Genomic DNA, 10,728 nt, shown 5'->3' with positions numbered 1-10,728 from the left:
AGACGGGAAAGTGCGTGACGTCGGAAGTGTCCGGATATGGCCAATAGCAGCGAGTGGTGTCCGAACGTGGACACAGTGACGCTAAGTAATAGTTGGCTTGGTAGCATTATTAGACAAGTCTAGTGTCATTAAATGTAACTTTAACTATATGGACCGACTCACTGACAGTTAGCTAGCGTTAGCTGTTAGCCGTTGAGCTTTAGCCAAGTTAGCTACAAGTAACGTTACGTTAACTGTCACATACGAACGGAACCACGGAAATAACGTTTTAGCTTCAGGTACAAATGATTAAAATATTAATTTGTTCATTTGTGTTTGTCAGTCGTTTAAAATAGCTTAAAACAACAAAGTCCTTGTGTAAGAGTGATATGTTAACAGGATCATGCAAACCGCAATAATAAATATAACATCCGGCATATCTTTCACAAAAAAACATCTCATATTTGAAGTGAAAACTAAATATACAGTTTTTTTTAAAATTGATTTAAAAACAGTTTACGTAGTTTACTTGATTTGTATGTGTAGTCACTTTTGTTTGTGGTTTAATTTTTTCAATTAGCCAACATAGGAATTTAGGCCGTAGCTAGGATTTACAAGCTCCTCTTCAGTATTACTTGTTTTTTTTTTAAATATTTTTCTTGCGTGGGGTGTATGGCTCTAGTGTGTGTGTAATAGACAACAAGCAAGTGAACATAATCTAAGCATTTTAATAAATAAAATGTATTCATTTATTTTTTGCATAAAACAACTCTAGATTAACAACAAAGGGAGATTTGAACAATTTGATAATTTATCATTTGCCTAAAATAACACCACGATGGAAAAAAAAAGTGTTTTTAAAGAAAATACTATGAGAAATTGGGATGATCCTTGTTGCGCTTCTCTGTAAACCATAGTGGTCCCCTAATGCCATATCTGAAGTCTCTTTCCCATAATTTAGCCTTGGTGCCGAAGGGAACACATATTGTTAAAAAACCTCATAAACTGAAGTTTCCGAGCCATGGGTCCTTTAACCAATTTTCTAACAACTGGGATCCAGTGACAACAGTAGGCTACTTGGCAAGAAGCTAATCAAATTGCAGCAGGACAACAGCCAATCAGCCCATCAGCAGCACCATGGATGTCTCAAGAGAACCAATGTGCCATTGGCTTGCCAACTGCTTTAAGCATGCACAATGTTGTTTTCCCACAATACGTTCATGCCATGCACTCTGAGCACTTGACATCATGCTTGATTGTGAGCATGCAGCTGCGGGGCTATGCCCACATAGGGCCTCAAGAGCCAATTAAACCCCATTTTTGAGATTTACTTGCCCCCATATAACCAAAACAAAATATAACAATTTTGTATCAAACAGAAACAACAGTCCGCTTTTTCCATACTGTGATCAGCACGGTTATGCGCAATGATGTTTTATAGGAAAACTGAATCGCAGTTGAGGGGGAAATCATACATTTATTACCAATCAAGATTACAAGTAAGTTACATTGATATACACACATTAAATTGTGCAACAGTAATCAGCTTTTTGGATTAGAACAACAATGAGAGTTAGTCGTTTAACAAGTTAAGGTTTTGAGTTTGTTTTTTTATGATTTGATAAGTAATGACTTACAATGCATTTGCACAATAATGTCAATTAATAAATGTACAATCTGAAAACTAAAACAGTCCACATAATTTAACGTAAATGCAATTCATTTACCTTCTGTAACAATGTCAACAGTGAACAGTTATCTAACAACAGATAAAATGTTCATTCAGCTAGAAGAGTGCAGCAATATAACAACTGTTTTTTTTTTCCCGAAAGAAAAAAAGGTTTTGACCAAATACATAAAACGTCACTTGAGAATTATCAAAGCCTAAGACCTTGAAATGTTCTCTATTATGCTCACAGTTTGGGGGCAAATTTAAACCCTCTGTCCACAGCTGCATAACACAGCTGTGCTGAGTAACATGGATTTAAATAAATAGTGCAGCTGAGACGGAGGAATAGATGTTAAATATACTTGGCAAGAGGCGACAACGCTGCCATGTGTTTTACCTCAGGGTGTCTCAAAGAAAACACTGCCCCTTGCTCCAATTCATGCAAAAACATTTTCTTTACTGTAAATTGAAGTTATTTAAATGAAACTATCTTTTCTTTGCAACAAGTCATGTGATGCATCTCAAGTTGTGAGACCTATTAGGCCGGTGGTAGTAGGATTGCTCAAGTTTATAACAGGACGAGGATAGATTGCTCTCTACATGCTGTCACTTTTCAAACACGCAAATTCTTTTATTTAAAACTGTAGGTGCATAAAAAAGGCAGAACCCTCCAACAACAAACCAGTCAAGTGTATTAAGCTCCAAAACAAAATTAAATCACAGAAAGAACATTCTCATTTTTGTATATTCCACACATAATCTGTTTTGGACGCACATATCTGTTAATTTAAACAGAATATTCCTTTTTCATTCAGGTAAAGTACATGAAAAGCTGAGTCAATCAGAGCCTGTTTCTGGAAAATGATTAAGTACAGTAAAAACTCTCTCACAAGGGGATGGGAGGAAGAAAGATGTATGAAACCGACTTCCAAAACAGTTTTGTCCCATGTTTTCCCTCAGACAAACGGACATGGTGAGTACGTCAAAGTGCTAAGGAATGTTGCTTAACGATTTCTGGGTTTTGGCAACGATTATACCACTTCAAAGCATCTTTTTGCTAAACAGTTCTCTTGCAGTAAAACCAACAAACGTACCTTGATAACATAATGGTTGAGGGTGTAGAGACGGACTCAATTGAGTCAGAACTGAGTAACTCTTTTTTGCCTTAGTGAGCAGAGACAGAAACCTGCATCTAAAATCTGACTTTAGACTTCAGCTAACACTATGATGTGGGGTGCTCCTCTCTTTGCACCCAACACAGCCATGGTAGTTGGGATGTTTAGCAGGGCAGGTGTGCATATGATGGGATGATGGTGTCAGTAGGCTAGCTGATGATGTCAGGCTGCAGGTTGATCCTCTGCAGGACATCCTCAGGCATGCACAGAACAGGGTTCACTGGCTTGATCTGTTCATCTCCGAGAAGGGAGAGACCTGCTACTCCGAACAGAGTGTGGAAAGGATCCACCTGCAGAGGAGGGAGCAGGAGACTTTATTACGACTCCAGATAATACTGGAGGAGGACATGTATCTTTTTTGTTCTTCGGTATGCCTCTGATTGTTATTAAGTATTGTAACAGAACGGGTTGGCATTAGCTCAGTGTGTGTGGATGGTTCAAGTCTAAGGACCAATTATGGAGTGTGGACTGGTAGGTGCGAGTTTGCATGTGGGCTCTGTATATAAAATGGATTTATGAGCTATATTTCACCTGCAAATGTACCTTGGTGATTGACAAGTAAATAATAAAATATGAGGATGTGCATCATATAGTAGACATTAAAATCAAGTACTGTACATCAAGTGATGGGAAGTGTGGGATTGAATAGAGCAGAGATCAGCGGCCTTTTAAAAATAAATACAAAGATTTAAAAAAATCATAAAACTTGGGTTCTCTCTCACTCCTTAACAAGGTTAGAGTTTCTAAAATTAATATCGAAATAGCAATGGTGAAACTGAAAACAATGCATTTGCATAATTCATAGTTAAGGAGGAAAATGCAGGCAATGTGATCTTGTCATATTTTTCTTTGGGTTTTTCTGCTGATAAAGTAATAAACCATATCAATTCAAAACACAGTACATGTACAGTACTATAAAAAAATAATTGTACCTCTTCTCTATACATTTCCAGACATATTGGCAATACTGTTTCAACTGATCTGAAGAGAATTCATATTTCTACCACTGTCTGTACTGTACATTGGGTCTATAGCATATACAACATATCCATATCATACCTCCAGCTGTTTGTTTTGCATATGTCTACTGTTAGCATTACTTACACTATGCAAAAAATGTTTTATTTTATATTATACCTGCACTGCCTACTATGTTACTTACTGTTTATTGCATACTCTATATATATATATATGTATATATATATAATATATATTCTATATATATTAATCTGTACATTACTCTAAACTGCATTTTGTTGTCTCAGTACCTGTACTCTGCAATAATAATGAAGTTTAATCTAAAACTTTAAAGTACTTAAGAAGTTCTGAGTGGGGAGCCCTAGCTCACCCAGTAAGAGCGTGCACCCCATGTGTGCTGAGTCCTCTGCAGCGGCCCGGGTTCGAGTCCGACCTGCGGCCCTTTGCTGCATGTCATTCCCCATCTCTCTACTGCCGCATAAAGGAAAAAGCCCCTAAAATAATGTTGAGTGTATCAGCGAGAGAACTTTTATCTTAAACCTGAGAGACAAACGATGGGATCATGGAGGTGCAGACAGGCTTGCATGGAGACAGGATGTTGGGAAAAGACAGGTCTAATATGTTCCCTCTTTCCATTGCAGCATAGGAGTTGGTTGTGTTTGACAGCTCACCATGTCTCCTGGTCTGTCAGCAAAACCTCCAGTCTCCTCGTCTTGACAGGCCAGTATAAACGATCGCAGCTTGGCCTTGTCGATCCAGTGGATCCGACCAATGATTTTCAGTGATGCCAAAACCCACCACGAGTAGCAAACATCTGGAAGCTGAATGAGACAAACAAAACCAGAGCTTGGTCACTACTGTAACTACATCCGATTGAAGTATTTGCTTCAATGAGTATGAAGTTTTTGCTTCAATACCTTTTATCGGTAAGTACAGATATAGATATACTATCATGTTTTACAAATGATTGAACTACTTCGACTAATTTAAGAGTCTCAATTACTTTAAGATTAGTTATGTTGCAGGTTAAGCTACTACAACAGGAATCATGTTGTCCTGATAGATAGATAGATAGATAGATTTTTATTTTATTTTATAAAGGTTTACTACAGCATGTGGAGAGGACAAACCTTCTCTGGTCGTCCATTGAGGCCTCCGGACGGCAGCTGCCTCTCGCAGAGCCACCAGCCCAGCAGGTCAGCGTTCACCTGGTGCAGCTGACCGGTGAGCGACAGGAAGCCAGAGCAGCAGTAAATCTGATGGACAGAAGGGGAGAAGACCATTAATATTACATTTGAGAAGGATGTTAACATGTAACTGGAGGGGTGTGAACGTAACACCAGCCACCTTCCAGAGTGAGAATATTTCATCATGTTAGTGTCAGGGATTGAAAATCTCTGTTTCACTCATATTTGTGATGTGTTGATAATTCAACTGTCTGATAACCTTTATGTGGGAACTAGCAGCTTAAGTCCCACAGAGACAGACATCCACTACACAAGAACATCAGTGGACTCACCTGACCAGCATGAGACTCTGAACCAGGTCTGCAGCCAAAACCTCCGTCAAAGTTCATGCAGGATAAGACGAACTCTACAGCTTTGTCAACATTTATTGTGTCCATCTTGCCCTTGCAAGGAGAGGACAGAACATCATCTTCAGTCTATAAAGTGTTACACTTAGAGCCCGACCAATTTTATCAGCCGATATTGGCCTATCGCAGACATATCAGTATTTATCGCTATATTTATTGTATTTATTGCTATAGGCAACACATTTTTTTTTACTGGGTTATACAATGCAGAAAACAATGCTTTGTATATAAGGTATGATAATGTTAAATATTATTTAAGAAAGTTAGCCTTCTGACTACATTTACATGGTCCTACACAATCCACGTAGAAAAGCTAAAAAATTCACTATATCGGCACCAAATCTGTAATCGGTGAATTTTTCCCCTCTACAATGGGCATCCGTCTCGAAAAACCCATATTGGTCAGGCTCTAGGTAGTGTTGTGTAAAGACATAAAAGTGAGAAAAACTGTTGTTATATACTTACCAGTAATGCAAGTGTGGCAACAGCACAGAAGGAAAATCGTGTGTCAATTTCTCCTGTAAAGTTACACATCATCATACTATTTTAATATATTTAAAGCAAACTATAATTTGAAGAAATGAGAATGACTATATGGTTTTACTGGGATTTCAGCTGCAAGCTCAATATGAGAGCAGTTGTATATATAGTGCAAGTATAGTGTGATACAAATTGTGTGCGGGCACTGGATATTTTATACCCAGTATTAAAATTTGTGTGTGCTTTGTATTCACTCCTTTTTTTTAATTTGAGGAGCAAATGTTTCTTGCGACAACACAGATCAGAGTATATCTTGCTCACCCCATTTGTCCCCTGCAAAAGAACCGTCTTCCTGCTGCAGCCCTTTGATGTATTCCACCACTTTGTCCACATCAAGTGCATCTACACTTTCATACAAGCACAGGATCTGAGGAAAAAACAATATGGTAATTAAACCAAAAATCTGGCTTGCGCTGCTGGTATGAAATACTGCGACATAGACTGTTGCAGTAGTTGCAGCTTTCACGACAGAGTAGCAGGAGTTGGTTGGGCTTCACATGCCATGAGAGCTTGTACACGACCCTAAATCTGTCTGAGCCCATGTGGTCTTTTGGGCAATAAAAAGGCCTAAGTATGTCAGTACACCAAAAAATTAAAAGTTATAAAATCAGAAAAGACTGAGCACAGACGTTGCAGAGCAATCAAGCAAATGTACAAACCTGTAGCTAACAGACAAATGGAGAAGTTTTGCTGGGAGATAAATCAAAATATAAATTTGAATCATAAGGATTTTTCAGAAGAAATGAAATCTTAAAAACCACTGAGGCTGCTCAAGATAGTGAAATATACAGCATTAACCACTGAAATTGCTGGAAAATTACAGTAAGAGAGACTTCCAATGAAATTAATAGATAAAAACGAAAGAACACCACATTTATTTTATATCTTTGTATGTCATCAAGGAATAAAATCGATTAAAAAATACATGTTTCTGGTTTATAAACTAATAATAATTTAGTTTATTGATCCCCAACAATTTAGTAGAAATCACTACACACAGGCCCCGCACACACACACAGGCCCCGCACACACACACACACACACACACACACACACACACACACACACACACACACACACACACACACACACACACACACACACACACACACACACACACACACACACACACACACACACACACACACACACACACACACACACACACACACACACACACACACACACACACACACACACACACACACACACACACACACACACACACACACACACCTGAGCAGTTTGGGGGGGTTACAGTTCCTTGCTCAAGAGCACCTGGCCATGCCCAGAAGCTGAACTGGCATCTCTTTAACGACCAATCCAAACTCTGTACTTTGGTCTGTACTGGGACTTTAACCAGCAACCGTCAGGTTCCCAACCCAACTCCCCATGGACGGAGCTACTGCCACCCCAAAAATCTCGGCCTATTTGATTTATTGCATAGAGAACGACATCTCATCCACCTCAAAAGTATATTTTTTCCAGTTGGTAACAATTCCAACTTCTCTCAGTATAAAAGTTGATGTGAAAACAAGAATTTAAATCTGTCAAATGTCAAGTTGACCGTCTTTCAGTCACCTGGACGGCGCTGAGGGTGTAGAGGAGGTGGGGGTCATGTCCGATGCTGGCGCTGATGCCTCCACACTCGTGCTGACAGGCTTTAATGAAGTCTATGATCTCCTGCCGGTTCATCCGGGGCAGCTGTCCCATCAGGTCCATCACCGTCAGCCCCCAGTAGATGCCGCTCATCCTCAGGTACTCTGACAGCGTGTACTCCTGGAACAACACCAATAGGACACCAATGAACAAGAGAGCCTGCCCTATTTACTGTACAGCCAATGGGAAGGTTTTCCCTGGTTTGTTCCTTAAATGGTTAAACAAGTTTGTGAAATTTACATAAAATAGCAATTCTTGAATTTTGAATAGTTTACATGCAGGAAACAAAATGAAATCTAAAGCCAGGAAATACAGCAGGTGCTGCAATACCACACGTCCCGCAGATATTTAAAGTTTAAACCATTTTTCTTTTGTTATCCGTTCACACAGATAGCAATACAGAAACTGTACCTTTAATGTTTGCTGACCAGAGAAAATGGCCTATTATTTTATTATGTGCATCTATAAAATTGAAATGAGACCACTAACACTATTAAAAAGAGTAGGTAGCCGTCCCCCTACCACTTCATTTTACCAGTTTAGTAATTATAAAGCATGCAAGCATTTTCTATATGTCCTAAAAATTACAATTTAAAAATAAAAGTGCTAACATATTCTTCACAAAAAGGAGGGGAGGGAAGTATGTAATCTAATTCAGCACATACTAGGCAAATATATTATGCAATAATTTGGATTTCCGCCCCCCATTTGTAGTAAAAGAATCTTGTAGTGTTGTTGGAAAAGAGACACTTTTTCTGAGAAATGTTACAAACTAATTTGTTCTAGTAAATATAACATGAGAACATAAAAAAGGATAGTTACCCCCCCCATTGGTGTACTTCTCCACTGTTATTTTGTCAGGTTTTCCACAAGATTATGGTATCAGGCAGCCATTCAATCACTGATACCTAAACTGACCTGCTGTCTGGTGATAAGGTCTGGCTTACAGTTCACAAAAGGTGTTGGATGGGTACAAGATCAAACTTTTGCCACAAAGTTGGAAGCACATTACATTACATACAGCATTGTATGAAATCTCAAATAGCCCAAACAATGAAAACAGCCGGAGTAAAAGTACACTAAAGTAACGTGAAGTTGACAAAGCTGTCTAAGGTAGGACAAAAACATCAAGAAAGTCCATACGATTGCCTTTTACTCACATAGTCATCCTTTTTGGAGCCGTAGGCAGCGATGTAGTCTGCATGTTTGTCCAGCAGCAGTGTGCTGGGAGCGTCAGGCTTAATGATGACATCTTTCACTTGGGTCCCCTGACAATAAACACACCATGATTAAAACACGCCACGCATTCTAACTTACCCCGTTTCCATATGATTCAATTCCAACCCTATCATTTCGCTGTCCAACCTGATACTGAGTAAACTCATATTATGTGGCTAAATGACAGTGTTGACAATTTGTGGTATCATCGAGCTCCAGGCTAACACGTATGCTAGCTGCATTTTAGCTATTTTACTTTAGTTAGACGCGCTCACAGATTAGCAGTCAATGTGACACTAAAGTCAGACAGCACAAGACAAGTAGATATTTCTATTCACTTCGGCTATAATGTTTTCTTCAACTACGCAGACTAACTAGCTATAACATATAGCTAAAACAAGACGCCAGTTACCATTCTGAAAACGTTCGCATGATCAGGCTTCTTCTTCTTGAGCTTTTACGGTGGTTGGTTTTAGGTGCAATACCGCCACCTTCTGGTTCGGAGACTACCACGGTCTACATGCTGCACTACTGTCGAATCATCGAAATCTACTAAGTGCACATGCATTACACAATTCTGAAGTACTTTTCTTACCACTTGATTGTTTTTGTCTAGTTCTTCTGATCCAAGCTAACAAGCCGACTTCATCAATGTCTTCTTTTTCCACTAAGACTGCATTACTGCATCCTTGTCTCCTCCACTTGCCTCTCTTCACAGAGGAAGCTTAGAAGAGAAATAAGGGACATCCCATTTCCTTTATTTGTTAGCTCCTCACCCCTAATCGGTGAAGGCCGTCTCAAAGCCCTTATTTCTACCCCATCTACTCATAAAATATCCAAAATTAAGTATAATTTTCTAATTGTGAATACACTGTTCTAGCCTATATTAATCTATGAGTTTGCTTCCCAGTGAGAAACATTTCCCCCGCAATACCAGTTTATCGGACTCATTGGAGGTCGTTCGACCAGTTATACACATACGGTTTCCTTTGGTTTTCTTGGTTCATCCAAGCTAAACATGAAACCCCCCCCAAAAAAAATCCAGTCAAAAGCCCATCAATCCAGAAATTGAAAACAAAAAAACTTAAACCATGTTCACTTCATCATTAAAATAAAGTAAATAAATAAAAACTCAAGACTCTAAAGCTTTTGATGAATTAGCCTTTATGTCATTGTCAAAAAGGGACTGAACCACAGTACATTTTACAACCATACTTTCTACAGAAGTTCTCCATTTGAGGTTAACGAAAAACTGTGAAGGACCCAATTTCTAAAATCAGACAGAAAACCATTTTCAGACATGCATTCTTTAAGTTTTTAAATCATTGGACACAAATTGTTCAGTTTCTAAACACATTCTGGTGAGAAATGGATTTGTACAGATCAGGATTAAAATCGGTTCTGCTGTGTGAAAGATCTGAAGAATGGGCGCAGACGGTCAATAGGGAAAGCCAAACCAGTGTGTAACCTGTGGTTGCATGTGATATGCATGCTTTTACTGCCTATGAGAATAGAGAAAAATCAATGCTTGTTTGGGCTTCACACGTCAACTTACAAAGTCAAATATGTCCAAGTTTATCATCATGACGCCCTGAAACAGACAAACTGTTTCACCAGATAAACAACTTCACAGTTTAAAGTCCAGACTGCTATCAAAAGCAGCAGTGTTTGTGCCTGTAGCCTGACAGGACATAGTCATGAGATCTTTTGCCTAAATATTGTGATCGTCACACAAAATAAGGCCACAGTTTTAAGCTGCATTTGGAAAAGCTTTTCATAAAAAAAATAAAAAGGGGACAGGATGGTGTTGTTGACAGGTTCTGATGTGAAAGGGTGAAAGGTAGACTGCTGTCTACCAATTCAAGGTCTGGATCCTGGATCAGTTTAAAACAAACCAAAAAAGACAAATAACCAAA

At 38.8% G+C, this 10,728-nt stretch overlaps 1 protein-coding gene and 1 long non-coding RNA gene across 2 annotated transcripts in view; one reads left to right on the top strand and one right to left on the bottom strand.

The window, feature by feature from the left end:
* LOC117953948 overlaps positions 1-4,404 on the top strand; it is a 6,610-nt gene extending 2,206 nt beyond the window's left edge. The window contains exon 3 of the long non-coding RNA XR_004658724.1: positions 4,392-4,404. This is a non-coding gene — a long non-coding RNA (uncharacterized LOC117953948). The remainder of the gene's footprint in view (positions 1-4,391) is intronic.
* On the bottom strand, positions 1,682-9,322 carry rabggtb (Rab geranylgeranyltransferase subunit beta). Its single transcript, XM_034887362.1, has 9 exons — positions 9,225-9,322; positions 8,755-8,862; positions 7,517-7,714; positions 6,197-6,302; positions 5,861-5,913; positions 5,321-5,431; positions 4,932-5,057; positions 4,473-4,622; positions 1,682-3,113 (listed from the first exon to the last, which is right to left on the bottom strand). Exons 1-9 carry the CDS (start codon positions 9,225-9,227, stop codon positions 2,973-2,975), a joined length of 996 nt encoding a protein of 331 aa, XP_034743253.1. The 5' UTR covers positions 9,228-9,322; the 3' UTR covers positions 1,682-2,972.
* Positions 9,323-10,728: the final 1,406 nt, after the last annotated feature.

Source organism: Etheostoma cragini, chromosome 12 (genome assembly GCF_013103735.1).
Source record: "Etheostoma cragini isolate CJK2018 chromosome 12, CSU_Ecrag_1.0, whole genome shotgun sequence".
In the NCBI taxonomy this organism is placed as follows: Eukaryota; Metazoa; Chordata; class Actinopteri; order Perciformes; family Percidae; genus Etheostoma; species Etheostoma cragini.
Note: the sequence above shows the minus strand (reverse complement) of the source record. Positions and strands in the feature narration are given on the sequence as shown.

Excerpts from the sequence above, each read along its gene's own strand:
- rabggtb (XM_034887362.1), bottom strand. Across the intron at positions 5,914-6,196 it reads TTTTGCAGGGGACAAATGGG|GAGAAATTGACACACGATTT; the intron begins GTGAGCAAGATA and ends GTAACTTTACAG. Across the intron at positions 5,432-5,860 it reads TTGCCACACTTGCATTACTG|GGCAAGATGGACACAATAAA; the intron begins GTAAGTATATAA and ends TCTCCTTGCAAG.